This window comes from Mastigoproctus giganteus, chromosome 4 (assembly GCF_048544385.1).
Source record: "Mastigoproctus giganteus isolate SK-2022 chromosome 4, ASM4854438v1, whole genome shotgun sequence".
Lineage (NCBI taxonomy): Eukaryota > Metazoa > Arthropoda > Arachnida > Uropygi > Thelyphonidae > Mastigoproctus > Mastigoproctus giganteus.
The window spans coordinates 222302097-222321855 of record NC_143578.1 but is presented as its reverse complement, the minus strand read 5'-3'; the positions used below and the strand labels follow the sequence as shown (position 1 = coordinate 222321855).

Sequence of the window (19759 nt, the reverse complement as noted above, 5' to 3'; positions counted from 1 at the left end):
TATCTGTGTCACCCTTTGATCCCCTTTGTGAATTGGGGACATATTTGCACATCTCCAGTGCACATCTCCTCTCCTGAGTCCAAGGAAGCTTTCATAATTATGGTTAAGAATAGATCCCATCCACCCCAGGTGCCTTATGTTTAACTTCAACAATTTCTCCTACATTTTGCTCCGAGGTATTACAAAATCAGTAAGCTCCCTGTTAGAGTTCGATAAACTTCTCGCATTCCTTTCTTTGAATAACTCCTCATGTGTGAATGTAAATGTAAAATATTCATTGAGTTTATCAGCTACATGAGCATGATCATCAATAGTCAAACCATCTATGTTAAGTGGACCAATCTGATTCATCCCTTTCCTTTTAGAATTTACATAAATAAGTAAAGATGTTAGATGACTTTCATCAACGGTGAAATACCACCACTTTGCTTATTGGAGGCTTGAAGTGGTGAAACCCATGTTTAGTCTCTACAGCAAAGTTTCCGGCATCCATCTCCCCCCATACTTCTCCTTCAACCCATGCACGGAACTAAGTACTATAGGTTTTTCGATACCTTTTGTGTTTGGGGTTTTCATAAAAAAAAAACAAAAAAAAACACCTCTTTGCTGTTTTTCTTTGCATCCTTTGCCAAAGATTTCTTTCAATCTATCTTCGCCTGCCTAACCTTCTTTGTGACTTGATTACACACTAGCTTATATCTGCCATAGGCTTCAGTTGCCTGATAATTTATATGCATCCCATGCAATTCTCTTCTCTGTCACTAGCCTCATTAATTCATCTGACCTCCATTTAGGCCTAAACCTTGAACAGTATTTCTTAGTTGAAATGAAAAGCCTAGTACCCTCCAAGATTAAGTCCCTGGCAGCTTCCCATTTAGAATTCACCGTTGGTAACATCATCAGTCGATCCCACCATATAGAATTTAAAAACTCTCTGAGATCACTGCAGTCACCTTTACGAAAGCAAAATCACTTCCCCTTACTCCCCGATGGTAGTTACATCTTTAAGTAAATCCCACATCAGTACACTAGAGGTTCGTTTATCTGCAGATTCTTCACGCATGAAGAATCGCTGCTGATAATCAGATTAAGAGTATTACTCCCTCTGGTTGCCTCTCAAACATGTTTCTGAAGAAAACATGTCAAGAATGAAGGACCACTGCTGATAATCAGATCAAGTATTATTCCCTCTGGTTACCTCTAGAACATGTTGCTGTAGAAAACGGTCATCCAACAAATCCACAAAAGTTTTGATAGTGTGCGAGTGACCAACCCACAAGTTCCAGTCATTATCTGGAAAGTTAAAATCCCCCATTATAAGACAACCTGATTTACTGGCCCAGTCTATTTTTCACCAATTGCTCATTATATTCATCAAATTCATTAGGCCTATAACACACACCAGAGGCAGATTTAGCAATTGAAAAGCCCCAGGCGCAATTCAATTTTGAGGCCACAGGCGCAATTCAATCTTGAGCCCTCCCTTCTAAATATTTTCGGTACCAATACAGTGTGCATTCTATGCGCACATTTTTACTATAGCACGCGCTCTAGATTTGGTGTTGCGGTTTTAATCATTTTGGTTGCGCAATTCTTTCATACATATTTTATTAATTGAGAATTAAAAAATTAATTCCCAATTATCACTTGCTATAAATGTCATGCCTCATCAAACAATTCAGTTTTGATAAATACATAAACAATATATAAGATATTACAGATACAGTAAACCCCCGCTATTTGCGGTATCTGTATTCGCGGTTTCGCGATCGCCGATTTAATATAAAATGAAACCTAAAAAAATGCGAATTTTAAAGCGCCGTGAATATTTTCCACCATAAAAAACATGGGCTTGGCTAAAATTATCTTTCCTGGTCAAAACAGCGCTCAGTGGGTGGGGGAGAGGGGTGACAAAATCGCGAGCGTGGATGTTTCTCGCTAATCCTTGTTCAGTATGTGTTATGCATTTGTCATAGAAGGTTTCGTCGTTTGCTTTTAATTTATATGTTTATAAATTGAATAAATTTATCAATTTATAAATTGATATGCTTACAAAAATGATAAATCTACCGTTTTGCAGTGTAAAACAGACTTTTTCGAGTGTGTTAACGGAAGAAAGTGACTTTATTGTGGACAAGTTCTTTCTAACCCCTACAAAAATATGGCTACGAATAAAAAGAGAAATGTGAAAATATCAAAGAAGGTGATGACATTAGCGAATAAAATTGAGTTATTAGACAAAATTTCTAATGGTGAAAGTGTCTCCTCAGTGGCAAAACATTATAAAATCAACGAGTCAACGGTACAATCAATCAAGAAATCGGAAGAAAAAATCCGCATAGTGTCCATGAAAACGCGCTAATTGTTTCAAAAATTTGCTCTGTAACTCGTGATGTTAAATTAGCAAAAATGAAAAAAAGCTTTAAATCTGTGGACAGAAGACCGAACTCAAAATAAAATTCTGTTAAGTTCACTCATCATTCGCGAAAAGGCAAAACTCCTTTATCAACACTTTAGCGAAACTGGTGATAGCACTAGCGGGATGTTTTTTTTGCTAGCAAAGGCGCTGGGGTTTGAAAGATTTGTTTGAAATTTCTAATAAATATTACATTTAATATTAAATTGTTTCTTATTTTCATTTCGATGCCATATGCTTGCATTTCACTATGTACTGTCTATGTACATAGTCATATTATGAAGGTACATATAATACATACATAGACAAAATTTTAGACTAGTTTTTCTTATATATTTCATACTTTGGAACGGAATCCCTCTATTACTATGGGAGCCATAACTCAGTATTCGCGACATTTCTCAGGAACGCAACCCCCGCGAATAGCGGGGGTTTACTGTACTTAATTGATAACAAAACAAAAATACTCCTATACTAAAACACCAACCACACCAAACTAGTAATTTGTAACAGATTCGTGAGTGATATGTTAGTTCCGAAAGCTATTAAAAAAGACAATGCTCCGTTACATGTGAGCCAACGCAGTAGTGATTTTAGAGACCTTAAAAGAGTACTGCGCTTACTTATTGGTTCCCAATTAGTTGCGAATAGTTTTGAACTGCCTCTGCGAACAAATCTAATATCATTTCTTGAGCAATATCGTCACAGGGTTCTTCACTCGTGGAATTACCTCCACTAGGAAAAACTGAAACTGTTTATTGTTGTTATTGTTATTTGGTTTTTAGGAGCATTAGCAACTAAGGCCATATTGCTCCAGGATATGCGGTGGTCACTCCCTGACCTTTCCGCATCCTCCGTATTTGGTGGTGACGGGCTCGAACCCCAGTCTAATCAAGAAGCGTGTGCTACACACTGCTGCTGCTCTCCTTCCCACCTGGCTACGGAGGCGCTGAAACTGTTTAATTTAAGCATTAATGATAATATGTATTCTACTTCAGATTCAATTAGTTTGCATAGATATTTCATATAATATGTAGGGATATTCGCATAAGAGTTTACTAACTTCTCATCTTAAATTATAGTTTTATTCAGTAATGGTAATAAAGATGTGTAAAAATTTAAAATGAAACATTTTTTTTTTTTTTTTTTTGAGACCTGAAATTTGAGGCCCCAGGCGCATGCCTTGTGCACATGTGCGGAAATGCGCCACTGACACACACCTACTCTCATTTTACCTTTCCCAGTGCTTATGTCATACACACTGACTCAACATTGCATTGTCTACCAATATCAATTGGATGCACTTCCTTAGATTTTGTGTTTCTTAACTAACAGCAGCATAACTGTCTATCCTTTTTGTACATATTGCACTCCCCAAATTCCAATTTTGCACTGCTTATATCCATGTGGCACCACGTCTCTGATATCCCAACAATTCAATATTAAAACATTTTTGATGTTTTAATATTGAATTTCTACTAAGTAGATTTAGTACAGATACTTTACCATGTGAAGTATTTAATTAGTTTATTTAAGAAAAGCATTTTACTTTGAGAATTCATTTAGAATAAAATTTTATTTTGATTTAAAATTTGATCCAACCAAAACAAACCATACTGGATTCACGTTTCAAACACCTAACATTTCTTTGTATAATTAACCTTGTATCTCTTTGTATATATTACCGAACCAAAAATCCAAGTCCAAAGACAGATTTCACAGAAACCCAAAATGTGGTCACAATATTTTGTCACACTGTTTGGTTCTATTGTAATAATTGTCTTCTTGTTCCAATACTTGAATACTTGAATATTTCATATGGTTCTTGAATATACTACTTGAATACTTCATTGCAGTGCCTGGAGAGCAGGCACCTGTGAGGTGATCTGATTGAGGTGTATAAGGCCTTGGGTTGAGCAAGCTGAATGCTGATGGGATTCTTCCTTTTGCTCAGACTAAGAACCTGAGGGGGCACAGTTTCAAATGAAGAAAGACAGTTGTAGAATAGATGTGTGGAAATTTGCCTTTAGCCAGCAAGGTAGTTGATTGGTGGAACAGGCTTCCATCTTTTGTTGTGGAAGCTAATAGCCTAAATAAATTTAAGGCTGAGCTGGACAGGCATTTGGAATGTATGGAGGGATAAAATGGGAGCATTTTTTTTTTTGGCTGATGCTGCATAAGCTTGCTTTCTTGCATTGTATGCCTCTACTAATGCTAAAGGTCTTTTAAAAAATCTACTTTTGGGGAGCATTCTACCACAACATGTCCCCACTCTCTCACACTTTTACATTAACTGGAACATTCATTATGGATAGTCAAAGTAATAGAATTATCTGTGAAAAATCTACACTTTGCAAACATTTCCTTGTCAATTCACAAATATATATAGTCTCAGTTCTAATCTCAGTATATCCATTCCATGGATATACTGAGATGAATATCCATGGAAAGGCTGAGGCAACTGATGAATCTTATTCATCAGTTGCCTCAGCCTCCACCCATCTCAGGTTATCCTAATTATGCACTTTATGAATCCTATAGGTGACAGACTAGAAGTGATAAAAACAAACTGAAACCCAAGAGTAGAACTATTACAATTTTATCAACAGAATGATAAATGTTTCATTATTTTAAGTAGCACATAAGTGCTACTTAAAATAATAATAAAAAAAAAAATTAATACTTGAGTTTGTCCAGTACTGTAGCTGGAGCTTTTGCGGCCGGGGCGATCCCTGAGTTTACCGTCCCCTCTCAATGCATACAAAAAATACTACAAAAAGTCAAAACAAACGTATAGGGAAATAAATTAAAACACTATATTTATTTTTTAAGTAAAACTTTAATTCCAACATTCTAAAATGTTATTTTTATAGCTTTTCTGTTAGCAAAATCGTCGATGACATTGTCGAAGTCAACTCAGTTGCTGTTCTATAGACAGTATGGCAAGATTTCTTAAATGCAAGGTACTCATTGTAGATCGTAGGTAATTCTTAATCAATTTTAATTTAGAAAAATTCCTCTCACAACTAGCAACACTTACATAAATAAAAGAATCGTCGAAAAATAAAACTGTCTCACATGAAAAGTGCCACCCCCAAAAAAGTGCTGCCAGGGGTGGGACTTTTGGGGGGACAGCAATAGGGGGTGGAGTGGGGAGCAGGGGCCCCTCCTTCCCCCTAGCTACACCACTGAGTTTGTCTATATGCTACAATAAAACAGTTATGATGAACCTCTCTGGTTCTGTGGCCATACAGAATATAAAAATATCTTTTACATTAATGTAAAATTCTTGACTGCATACCTTGAATGCTATTAGCTTTCACCAACTGAGCACAGTCCTGAAGTACACTAGTAGGAATATCATCCAGTGTTTGACCCTAACAGAAAATGTAAAAAAAAAAAAAAAAAAAAAAAATTTGAAAGTCTTAAATTACTCACACATTCAAAAATTTATACAAATATTCAAAAATATATAATTATATTAAAAATATGTAAAACTTACAGAGAATGCTGTTACTATCCAAATAATTTTTACTATTTCTAAGTTTGAGAGGGGGGGGAAAGATAAAATATTTTTATCGTGGTTTTAGTTCCTTATAATAGATTATTGATGACTTTTGATTGTTAATGTGATACCACTTCTACAATTCCTGTTATACTTGGTGATAATATCAACTGAGCCTTCAAGACCACCAACACAGAAAGCTGTTTATCAGTGAAACAAAATACGAGTATTATTCTGATCATAACTGACGCCTCAACCAGCAAGTATTAACATGCTAGTAAGAGCTGAGCCTTCAAGACCACCAACACAGAAAGCTGTTTATCAGTGAAACAAAATATCAGTATTATTCTGATCATAACTGACACCTCAACCAGCAAGTATTAACATGCTAGTAAGAGCTGAGCCTTCAAGACCACCAACACAGAAAGCTGTTTATCAGTGAAACAAAATACCAGTATTATTCTGATCATAACTGACACCTCAACCAGCAAGTATTAACATGCTAGTAAGAGCTGCTAGGCTTATTCCACTTTTATTAAAAAACAGTTGTTAATAAATGCCAATGATCAACTATTTTCTATGGTACAAGCTGTTTACTTGTATAGAATATGAAAATATTTCATGATGAGAATATTACATTCCTAGAAATTGCCACATAAACAGGAAATATATATATATAGCTTTTAATTACAGGGATCATGCAAACGTTCCAAGATTTGATGCAGTATTATTATACCTTCTTTTCAAAGATTTATGTTAGAGAAAAAGAGCAGAAACAAATTACATATTTATTTAACAAACTCAAAAAAAGTTAACATTACAAAAAGTTATGGTGTAAAAAAATTTAAGATAATAAATCTTACAAATGAATGGGACACATCCTCTGTTTCAGGTGGCTAACTGGAGTTGATAGCTATCTGTCTATGTCAGATGACTCAGGCAAAAATGAGTGTCTCATTCTATATATGGCCCGACAGGCTTTTTTTTCTGAAGGGCAAAAATTTGTTTTCCAGTCATATTTTTCATGTATATTACAGTTTTTTCACAAACAGTAACATAAATGAACAAGATTTCAACAGTAGAAATGTATGCTATGAGACTGAGCCAATGCGGAAGAAATAAAGCAGTGTGCCCGACTAGAAGCTGCTGCAGTGGCCACAAAAAAAAAAAAAAAAAAATCATAGGTGGTAGATGACTTTCATCAACCGGTGAAATACCACCACTTTGCTTATTGGAGGCTTGAAGTGGTAAACCCCATGTTTAGTCTCTAGAGCAAAGTTTCCGGCATCCCCTCCCCTCATACTTCACCTTCAACCCATGCACGGTACTAAGTACTATAGGTTTTGATACCTTTCGTGTTTGGGGTTTTCATAAAAAAAAAAAAAAAAAATCCCTGAAACCAAAAGCGATTATAACAAGAGTTAACTGTATTCACAAAAAAACATAATGGAACACTTAAAGGGGAAAAACTGAATTACTGTATAACAATAATCAAATCAATAATTTTTTGATCAGTTAATTGAAGCTTACATTATTTCATTCTCATATCACACTGGCCAAAAATCAAGAAACTTTTATCTCGACTAAGCACAATTTAAGTTACTCCTACCTTTTTGATATTTTAACTAATGAGAAATGGGTATAAAACTAATTTATTCACATATCAGTCTAGTCAAAATCAAGAAACTGTAATCACAACCCTGCAAAATTAAATTTAAATCTAACTCACAAAATAAAATGAAAACCTAAGCGCCTTCTACAGGAGTCTCAGGGAATACGGAAACAGACCACGTGAGCAGATGATCGAGGAGTTCTGGGGTAAAATATGGGGCATTGAAGTAACTGGATAGAACTAGAATGGAAGAAAACCAAGGACATACAAGAGATGAGAGAAGAAGTAAAATTATGTTCTGGTTCTGGTTCTGGATCAGGAACTCCCAGAACTGCGAACACCAGGAATAGATATCGCCCACAACTACTAGTACAAGAAGCTCATTGTGCACACAAGCACCCAGCAGAGCAGTTCACCCAAATGATAAGACACCAAGAGGCAATCCCAAAGTTTCTCACTCAAGGAATCACATATCTGAAGCCTAAAGATATAAGAAACCAAGCAAAATACAGGCCAATCGCCTGTCTCCCAACGATGTACAAGATCCTGACCAGCTGCATAATCAAGGTGATATCAGACCACTCAGAGAACCAGAACATAATTGCCAAACAGCAGAAAGGATGCAAGTGGATGAATAAAGGGTGCAAGGAGCAATTAACCATAGATGCCAAAGTTATAGAGCAAGCCTGCAAGAAGCGTCACAACCTGTATGCAGCCTACATCGATTACAGCAAGGTCTTCAACACAGTACCTCATAGCTGGCTAATAGAGACTCTGAGGGTCTACCAAGTCAATCTGACAGTGACAAACATCCTAGAAGCGACCATGACGAAATGGAGTACCACCATAAAGATCAAGAACATCACAATCAGACCAATCACCATCAGGAGAAGAACCTTTCAGGGAGATGCCCAGGGCCCACTGTGGTTCTCTCTAGCATTCAACCCACTATCCACCATGTTGACCGAAAGCAAGTATGGATATAACCTCAAAGGAAGAAGAAAAAACCTATACACTCTCTCTCCCACCTGATGTACATGGATAACATCAAGCTCTATGCAGCAACTACTCTGGATCATTGAAGAATTCAGCAATCATATCAGGATGGAACTTGGTCTAGACAAATGCAAGACCCACAAATCAGGGGAAATTAGTTGACTGAAACTACCAGCTACAGACTGGTAAAGAGATTGAAGCCATGACAGACGAAGAGACCTACAAATACCTGGGGATGATACAGACTCAGCAGTTAGAGCACAAGGAAATCAAGGCCAGCCCGATCGAAAAATACCATCAGAGACTCAGAAGCCTGCTTTGCTTTGGCAAAGCTGAACAGGGGGAACACAGTTAGTCATAAACACCTATGTAGTCCCAGTGCTAACATACTTCTTCGGCATCATAGATTGGACTAACACCGAATTGGAGGATATCATGAGAAAGACAAGGATAGCGATGACCAAGAGCTGCCAATACCACACGAAGCCAGGTGTGGAGAGACTTTCCATGGCAGGCCTCCATCAAGATCACATAGAAAAAATAGCTTCTGATGCATGGGTCACGATCTGGATGCTCTTCCTTGAGACTGAAGGATTCATGCTCCCTTAGGGACTAGGTAATAAATACCAGAAACTACAGAAAATACATTGTCAAGGTGCCGGAATGTCAGATGACATAGGTAGACAATGTCACCTGGCCTCAGAAACAATCCAACACATCACTGCAGGATGCAAGATGATCATTCAGACTGAATACACTCATAGACATGATCAGGTAGCCAGGATAATATATGAAGCCAGTGAGGAAATAACAGCTGATCAAAGAAAGTGTACCGAATTACAAGTACAAACCTCAGGCAGCTAGACACCCCAACTCACAAGCTGTACTGGGACCACGCCATAATAATGGACAAGACAATCTCGCACAACAGACTAGACATAACCCTTGTCAACAAGAATGAAAAGGCTACCTCTTTAATTGATATAGTGGTGCCCAACACTGGCAATCTCCAGAAAACCTATGAGGAAATGATCAAGAAGTACACGAACCTAAGATAGGAGTTCAAAGAGATGTGGCATATGCAACAAGCAACAGCCATCCTGATCATTGTGTAAACCATTCGTATGGTGCCAAAGACCCTATATAACAGCCTAACAGTAATTGGTCTCGCAGAGAACACATATACAAGGAACTCAAGAAAGTCACAATCCTGAACACCTGTAGGAAATTACATAGGATAGTCAGAGAGTTCCACCCTATCATAAGGTGGACCCCCCCCCCCCAAAATCAGGGAGAAATAATATAGGAGCAATAATAATACCAATAATAAATTAATCGGATCTAAAATATACCCAAACCTTGTTTAGGTTATTTTCAATTGAAATCATCATATAATTTTCATTATATGATGATTTCAAGGATTGCCAAAATACATTGCCGATGAATTGTATTCATTGTGTAACGAAGGATAGCTGTATATCATTCCCCTCCCCCCATTCTTTCTTTATTATTATTTTATTTTTTGGAGGGGGAAGGACATGGCAATTTAAGCTTTTTTCAGTAAGGAGGTTCATACAGAAAATACAGTTTGGAAAGTGTTATTTTATTTTTCCTTAGTCTAGGTTAATCAGATAAAAATTTTGATATTCTCTACACAAAAGAAACACACAAATTATTAAAGAACATTAATAATTACATAAATTAAGTATAGTTAAACTAAGAACAGCATATAATTTTAAAGTACTTACTCTTGGTAAACGGAGGTAAACATGGGCAGAGGACACTTTATCAACATGGAACCAGACATCTTCAGGCCAGCCCCATTTAATCAGATCTTCATCTAAAAACATTTAAAGTAAACATTTAAAGTTCTTAATGTGAAAAGCTGTTATTTACAGATGTCATCACACACTTTGTCCATGACAATGAGAAATCATGCCCCAGAATAGAGCAGCAGAGCAATGTGCACAAAGTGGCTCGGTGGAGAACTGAAGGGGACGATTATCCAATGCGTCACATCCTAAAGAAATGTGTAACTTGTGAAATGTTTGAAGACCTTTCTGAGACGGGACATGATGTTGCCAAGGGGGGGTTGTCATTGTGTGTGCTCGAGGTAAGCAGTGTGAAGAAGTTAAGTGCCAACTCAGCGTTATCATGGGCCTTTATGAGAGCTTGAATGACAGGATATATGCCCTCGAAGAACTTAAATTGAGGGACCCATCACGATCTCAGCTGACAAAATTAATACCAGAGCTTGCACTTGATCATCAGGAAACACAGCGGCAACCTTCGGGGCAGAATGCACTAGTGCACTAGTCCCACAGGAGCTTGTTATTGTCGGTGACTCTATTGTCAGGGAGACAGGAAATATATTGTGCAAAAAGGACAGGTGGAATAGGACCATGGTATGACTGCCAGGGGCAAAAGTTAATGACGTGGAGCAGATATAATCTTTTAAGGGCACAAACAGTGATATTGTTGTACACGTTGGCACTAAAAACATTAAGAGGAGTTCTGCAGACTTACTTAACAGGTCAATGATGAAAAAAAAAGTTAGGGTTATATTTGAAAGTGTCTGCAATTCTGCCCAGACATGATACGAGCGAATGTATGATGAGAACCTTGTCAATCAATTTGGCCCTGGAGAGATTGTGCAAGGCTCATTGGGTAGAATTTTTCCAGCATGGTCTGTGCTTGTTAACAGGAAGATTGTTTCTACAGGGATGGGATACACTTAAATAGAAAGGGTGCAAGAATATTTGCACCCTTTCTATTAAAGGCAGTGTTAAGTAGGTTGGAAAACTACCAACTTGGAGGGATTCACAGAATAATAGATTAATGGTAGCCACAGGCAGAGGTGAAAGTGATTCTTGCACTGCTTCTATTGGAATGATCAGCAGCCTACAAATCTTGGTACTGGGATTTCAAGGGCTGCAAGAAGTCATCATGGAACAAGTAAATACATGGGTTGTGTTAGGTTAACTAAGAATAAGAACATGTACACCAATGCTAGGAGTCCAGTAAATAAATTTGATGAATTTGAAGTGCTGGTCAAGACTTCAAAAGCAGATATTATTGGGATATCAGAGACGTGGTGCTACATGGATATAAGCAGGACAGGTTTGGTTGGTTGTTTGGTTTTAATGGCGCATCAGCAACTAGGGCTAAAATGCACCAAAACCACGTCCCATACAAGATAACTAAAAATTGTAGTGACGTAGTTGCTTAGGTCACTATGTCAATATGTATAAAAATATAAATATGTACGAGGTAAACTGATATAAAGATATATTTAAATACAAAGGGTACTAGGAAAGTTTTGCAATATGACGCAACAATGAATCACAGGAAGCTGCTTGTTGCTGCATGTTGAGACACGTTCATACGTGCATAGTAGCCGCCGCGCCAAGTCGATGGGCTCAGTTATTCATTAGTAGTGAGAGTGCTTGCGATGGCATCGTGGTCAAGAAATGAGATAAGGACAGTTTTGCGGTATAATTTCGTGCGTGGTTTAACCATAGACCAGTGCTTAGAAGAAATGACTCTTGCACTAGATGATGATTGTCCACATCGTACAACGATATTCAGGTGGTATAGATAATTCCAAAGGGGAAATTTCACTCTGGAGGATTCTGAGAGGCCGGGAAGGCCACGAACGTCAGTTACGGAGGAAAACGTTACTGCTGTGAGGAAAATGCTTGACGAAAACAGGCGAGTGACCTACCAACAGATAGAGGATACTTTGGGCCTAAATGCACCAGCAATTCGTTCGATTCTGCAAGATCATTTGCACGTGAAGAAACTTTGTTCTCTCTGGGTGCCACATCAACTGACTGAAGAGCAGATGACACGACGTGTGACTTGGTGACGGGAGATGTTAAAAAAGTTTGATAAGGGACAATCTCGGTATGTGAACAACATCGTGACAGGTGACGAGACTTGGCTGTACTATTACGATCTGCCGACCAAGGCTCAAAACAAAGTTTGGGTCTTTGATGATGACGACACACCCGTAATTGTCAGAAAATCCCGATCTGTAAAGAAGAAAATGATAGCTGTATTTTTCAAATCGAGTGGAATTGTGGAACGTGTCGTTTTGGACACACAGAAGACAGTCACAGCTAAGTGGTATACTGAACAATGCCTGCCTAAAGTCATTGGATCTATGAAGAACCTGCGGCCAAAGTCAAGAATGGACACCTGGTACCTCCATCACGATAATGCTCCAGCTAACCGCCCCAAAGCCTGCACCGAATATTTGACCACGACAGGACTGAAACTTCTCGAGCACCCTCCCTACAGTCCAGACCTTGCTCCCTGCGACTTTGCACTGTTCCCGCATGTGAAAATGAAGCTAAAAGGGAGGCGGTTTTCCAGTGATGAGGACCTTCTACGGGCTTGGGACAACAAGTGTGCTTTACTCCCTAGTGAAACTTGGCAGAACTGGTTTAAAGATTGGTTTCGGAGGATGGAGAGGTGTATTGAATGTAGAGGAAATTACTTTGAAAAAATTAAATAAACAAAGCTGTATTGCAAAACTTTCCTAGTACCCTTTGTACAAGAAAAAAAGGTTTATTAATTTTAAAAACCTAAAAACAGCTGACACATTGTAGTTGCCAGATAAAATCTGACTCAGTGTATTAGACTCAGACAAATGGGTAAAAACCAATAAATGAGATGTTGTTTTCTATATCATGGACATTCAGCTAAAATAAGACGAATGATTAAAAAGGTGCCACAATCCTCACACACAGGAGAGTCATCTGCCTCAGCAACAATGCATGCGTAAGATGACTATATCCTATGCAGAGGAAAACTAGAACAACTTCCTCTCTACGGTTCCTGCGCAGGCTTGACTTCCAATGTTGGATACCAAGCTTTATATAATATAGCTAGTTAGTGACCTGCTCATGCCAAGATTGTTCCCATTGGAGGAGTAATTGGCTGCCTGTAGTCTGTATAAGAGACTAACAGGCCACAGGACAGGAAGGAAGGTTGATTGATTTGGTAGTTGTTGGCGCATCGGCTTCTGTGGCCATATTGCACCTCCAAAGGTTTTTGCAGTACAGTGATCCAAGCCCGAGGCGGGAATCGAACCCGCGACCTTTGGGTTGCCGGGCAGGTACTTTACCCACTCGGCTAGCCCGGTCGGCAGGAAGGAAGGGATTATGCTGTTAATTAAGAAACACATAAAATCTAAGGAAGTGCATCCAATTGACATTGGTGGACAATGCAACATTAAGTCCGTAGGGTGTGACATAAGCCTTGGGAAATGAAAATGCGAGTAGGTGTGTGTGTTATAGGCGTGATGAATCTGATGAGTATAATGAGCAATCCTGCAGAGAAATAGAGTGGGCCAGTATATCATAATGTCTTATAATGGGGGATTTTGTCTTTCCATATACTGACTGGAACTTGTGGGTTGGTCACTTGCACACTAGCAAGACTTTCGTGGATTTATTAGATGACTGTTTTCTACAGCAACATTTTCGAGAGGCAACTAGAGGGAGTAATACTCTAGATCTGATCAGCAGTGATTATTCATGCATTCAGAATCTCCAGATAAAGGAACCATTAAGTGGCAGTGATCACAGTGTACTGATGTAGGCTTTACTTAAAGATGTAACTACCATCAGGGGGTTAGGGGAAGAGTTTTTGCTTTTGTAAAGGTGACTACAGTGGTCTAGGAGAGTTTTTAAATTCTATACAGTGAGATCAAGTGATGATGTTACCAATGGTGAATTCAAAATGGGTAGCCTTCAGGCACTTAATCTTGGAGGGTACTAAGCTTTTCATACCAACTAAGAAATATTGTTCAAGGTTTAGGCCTAAATGGATATCAGATGAATTAATGCTGTTGTTTGTTTGTTGTTTGCTTGGTTTTTAGGAGCATTAGCAACTAAGGCCATATTGCTCCGGGATATGCGGTGGTCATTCCCTGACCTTTCCGCATCCTCCGTATTTGGTGGTGACGGACTCGAGCCCCAGTCTAATCAAGAAGCGTGTGCTACTGCTATCATTCATTGGAGTTCAGTGTTGGCATTCGAGGTGAGCGGATGCGCTTAGTCAGGGCTCCTCAGTTAAGTGGTTTACTTTTGGATAGTGCTTTTAAATATTTGATTTATTTAGATATTGTTCGATTATTTTGTTATAGGTTTTCCTGTAACATGTTGATTTTAATAATATTATAGATATAATTTTGTAAAGTTAACTTTCATTGATATTTATTTAATTTTATAATGGTAGTTACGACATCTGCCTTAAACACGTCACAGGGTATCGTGATCACACGGAAATAGCTGATGGCGATTTACAGGGGTGAGTAATGATTTAATCCGCTGTGGAACCTGTGGAATGTTTTCCAAGGTCGACCCGGTGACTAATCCTACCTCACCTGGGGATTCTTTTCTTTGTGATCGATGTAAGGAGTGCACCGATCTTAAATTACAATTTGGTGCACTGATGGAACAATTTGAGTCCCTGAAAAAACGGGCGCTTGCCCTCGAAAATAATGCATCTGGGAGTTCATCAGGGACTCAAGACTCCAGCAATCTACCAAGTGATGCACACCCGATTCGAGCCTCAACACAGAAAAACCAAGTGCAAACTACTCTGGTTAAAAAGGACATTGTTTTATTAGGAGACTCCATTGTCAGGGAATATTTTTTGTAATAAGGATAGGTGGAGTAGAACCAGGGTATGTCTGCCGGGAGCAACTATTGATGATGTCACCGACAGATTGTCATTTTTTAAAGGGGGTAAAGAGAATATTATTATTCATGTGGGGACTAATGATATTAAACGTACACGATCTGACGATTTGTTGGAAAAATACAGGACCATGCTGAGGAAATGTCGTGAGCTAGGCCATAATGTCTATGTGTCTGCAATTCTGCCCAGACACGATAGGAGGGATTATATGTTAAGAGCCTTGTGGATTAACTCAAGACTTGAAGGAATCTGCAAGGCTTTAGGGGGGAAATTCCTATCAGCATGGCCCACACTTGTAGGTAGAAGGAGTTTGTTTTGTAGAGACAGGATACACTTAAACAAAGGTGGTGCAAAAGTTTTTGCCAGTATTATTGAGGATACCTTAAAGGTTCACGGAAACTGCTAGTTAGGAGGGATGTGGGTAATACTGACACGCATTTATCTGATAATATTGGTCAAAGTAACTCTTGCACATACCTTAAGAGTTCTTATCTGTTACCCCAACTGGACGTATTATCTAGATGCTCTAGGGGCAGAAACGTTTCACATGAGCGGGTAGCTAATATCAGGGAAGAGAGCTAAAAAGCTTCAAGGGTTGTTAAATATACAAGAACAGTAAATCTTAATTGTTTATACAGTAATGATAGAAGAAGTAACGTCGACATAATAGGGCTTACAGAGACGTGGTGCCACACGGAAATTGGGGATAATGAGTTTAAGTACGGCTTGTATAATGTATTTAGGAAGGATAGAGTAGATAGAAGGGGTTGTGGGGTAATGCTTCTTATCAGAAGCAGCCTGAGTGCGACGATAGCTTTCCCGGATTCAGACATTTCACATGCTAGTATAGAGTCTGTATGGTGTGAGATAGTTGGAAACAAAGGTATAATGCGAGTAGGAGTAATCTACAGACCAGGTGATTGTGAAGATTTTGACAAAAGCCTCTACATGCAAATGGAATGGGCAAGTAAGCGTCAATGCCTTATTATGGGTGATTTCAATTTGCCTCTAATTGATTGGAGTAAATGGGAAGGAAACTCGACATGGGGAACAAAATTTTTAAATCAACTTGATGACTGTTATTTGTATCAACATGTCAGGGAAAGTACTAGAGAAAAGAATATCCTAGACCTCATCATCACACATGAATCAGATGACATAACAGGGCTGACAGTAGAGGAACCAGTAGCAGGAAGTGATCACAGAGTTCTACGGTGGATGATGACGAAAGAGGTAGCAGAAGTAAAAGGCAAAGGAATGGGTTTTAATTTCAGGAAAGGAAATTACGATGCCTTAAGGTACTACATGGCCTCTATTAACTGGGTAGATATCGTGCAGAAAATGAATGCATTTGAACTGTGGTACGCTTTTAAAACATTAATCACAGATGCCTTGAATGAGTATATACCATTAAAAAAATACTCCACGAGGAGGGTTCCAAGTTGGATTAATAGTGAAGTTGCCACATTACTTGAGCAGAAAAAGGTGGCATGGAAAGGTTACAGAGCAATAAAAAGTACTGAAGCCTATAACAGCTACAAGGTGATGTGTAATAGAGCCACAGAAAAGGTTCGACAGGCAAAGGCAGTTTATGAGAAATCATTAGCAAACAGAGCAAAGAGGGGGGATAAAGAATTCTTCACATATATAAATGCCAAGAAGAACAGGACAAACAAGATCGGACCTTTACATAAGGGAAAGGGGATAGTATTAAATACACCAACTGCCGTTACAGATGAACTCAACAGTTATTTTGCATCGATATTTACAAATGAAAAACCTTTTGTGGCAATGGGAAATTGTGGAAGCGAAGTTAAAAAATATGTAATTAATGATATTGAAATTTTGCAATATTATTTAATGAAAAAACTTTCGAGCCTGCAGGCCAGTAAGGCTCCTGGAGTTGATAGAATATACCCTATAATCTTAAGGGAGGCGGCAAACGAGTGCATTGAACCATTGACGCTAATTATGCGAGCATCACTAGACTCTGGGGAGATTCCCTTGGATTCGAAAAGTGCAAATGTATCTCCCATACATAAGGGTGGCTCTCTAAAAGTGAAGTTGGAAATTATCGACCTGTCAGTCTGACTTCAGTAGTAGGGAAAATCATGGAGGCAATGATCAAGGGTGGAATTCAGGATCATTTGGATCGAATTGAAATTCTCAAGGATACTCAGCATGGTTTTGTAAACGGAAAATCATGTTTAACAAATCTGGTTCGCTATTTCGAAAGGGTCACTCACGAGCTGGATTTAGGAAATAATTTCGACATTGTTTATTTAGATTTCAGCAAAGCTTTTGACTCAGTCCCACATGAGCGGTTGCTTTATAAGCTGGAACAGGTTGGAAACACTGAGAAAATCCTTAGATGGATAAAAGGATGGCTTCAGGGCAGGAGGCAGAGGGTTGTGATAAATGGCTATTCCTCAGATTGGGTTGATGTAAGAAGTGGGGTTCCCCAAGGATCAGTATTAGGACCACTGTTATTTTTAATTTTCATAAACGATATTGATGAAGGGATAGAGGGCGTGATGTCTAAATTTGCAGATGATGTTAAAATTGGTAGAGTGGTTAATGATCACTGTCAAGCTGAGCTTCTTCAGAGAGACCTAGATAGACTTCAGGAATGGTCAGAAAATGGCAGCTGTGCTTTAATCCAACAAAGTGTAAGGTATTACACCTGGGAAACAGTAATCCTAAAATAACTTATTCACTTGGTGGAGTTCAACTAAACCCAGTACTGGAGGAAAGGGACTTGGGTGTTACGATACGGTCAGACATGAAATTCTCTGAGCATTGTAAACAGGTTGCAAGGAAGGCCCATGGTGTCCTATCGATGATCTATCGAACTTTTGCAAGTAGAGATAGGGACGTGATAATCCCATTATATAAGGCTTATGTTAGACCACACTTGGAATACTGTGTTCAAGTATGGAGACCGCACCTAAAGAAAGACATCGAGCTTCTTGAAAGGGTGCAAAGAAGGGTAACTCGCCTGGTGAGATCGGCAAAAGGGCGTCCTTATGAAGAAAGACTTCGAATATGTCGGTTGCAGAGTTTGGAAACTAGACACCTTAGAGGAGATTTGATTGAGGTGTTTAAGGCTCTGAGAGGCAAAAGTAAAATGAATGAGGACGAAATTTTCAAGATTATAAATGATGCTAGAACTACGGGACATAAATTCAAGTTATGGGGAGAAATGTTTAGATTGGACTGCAGGAAGTTTTATTTTAGCCAGCGAGTTATAAATTACTGGAATAAGTTGCCTTCATGGGTGGTAGAGGCCGACAGTTTGGGGAAATTCACAGGTCATCTGGATAGTACTTTCGGGTAAGGGAAGCGCATAGGATGATAGGTTTAATTTCCTTTTTTTTTTTTATTAATTATTATTATTTATTTATTTTTTTGTTTTTATCATTGTTTTGTTCGGATTTTTTTTTTTTTTTTGGTTAGTGCAGCAAAAGCCATAGGCATTCTTGCACCATGCGGCCATTACTAATACTACACACTGCTGCTACTTCCCACCTGGCTACGGAGGCGCCTTGAATTAATGCAGATTGGATAGCAGATAAATTATCAGGCGACACAGGAGTCTATGGCAGATTACAAGAAATCTTTGGCAAAGGATGCAAAGAAAAACAGCAAAGAGCTCTTTACTTATGTAAACTCTAGAAGGAGAGGGATGAATCAGATTGGCCCACTTAACATATACGGTTTGACTATTGATGATCACGTGCTCAGGTAGCTGGCGCCTCCGTAGCCAGGTGGGAAGGAGCAGCAGTGAGTAGCACACGCTTCTTGATTAGACCGGGACTCGAGCCCGTCACCACCAAATACGTAGGATGCGGAAAGGTCAGGGAATGACCACCACATATCCCGGAGCAATATGGCCTTAGTTGCTAATGCTCCTAAAAACCAAATAACAACAACAGCTCAGGTAGCTGATAAACTGAATGAGTATTTTGCATCTACATTCACACATTAGGAGTTATTCAAGGAGAGGAATGCCAGAAGTTTATCGAACTCTAACAGGGAGCTTACTGATTTTGTAATAACTCAGAGCAAAATGTAGGAGAAATTGTTGAAGTTAAACATAAGGAAGGCACCTGGGGTGGATGGGATCTATTCAGTTGTATTAAAGAAGGCAGCAAAGGAAGTAAGCACACCCTTAACCATAATTATGAAAGCTTCCTTCGACTCAGGAGAGGACCCCCATGCATTGGAGATGTGGAAATGTGTCCCCAATTCACAAGGGGCGGGGGAATCAAAGGGTGACACAGGTAATTACAGACCTGTTAGTCTAATCCTGTTCCACGGAAAATAATGGAGTCATTGGTTAAGGAAGCGATGCAGGATCATCTAGACAAGACTGTAGTTATAGTTCAGACACAGTATGGGCTTGTTAAGAGGAAGTCTTATCTGACAAATTTGATTGGATATTATGATGTGATCACAAAGGAATTGGATGCTAAGAATAATTTTGATATCATATACTTGGATTTTAGGAAAGCGTTTG

At 38.8% G+C, this 19759-nt stretch overlaps 1 protein-coding gene across 2 annotated transcripts in view; it reads right to left on the bottom strand.

Annotated features, from left to right (window-relative positions):
- LOC150087429 (coiled-coil domain-containing protein 25) overlaps window positions 1-19759 on the bottom strand; it is a 136290-nt gene that overhangs the window by 37871 nt on the left and 78660 nt on the right. For both annotated transcript variants that reach the window (XM_090372066.1, XM_090372065.1), the window contains exons 3-4: window positions 10278-10369; window positions 5718-5793 (exon numbers count right to left, since the gene is read on the bottom strand). In XM_090372066.1, coding sequence (XP_090228192.1) covers window positions 5718-5793; window positions 10278-10369 — 168 coding nt within the window. The remainder of the gene's footprint in view (window positions 1-5717; window positions 5794-10277; window positions 10370-19759) is intronic.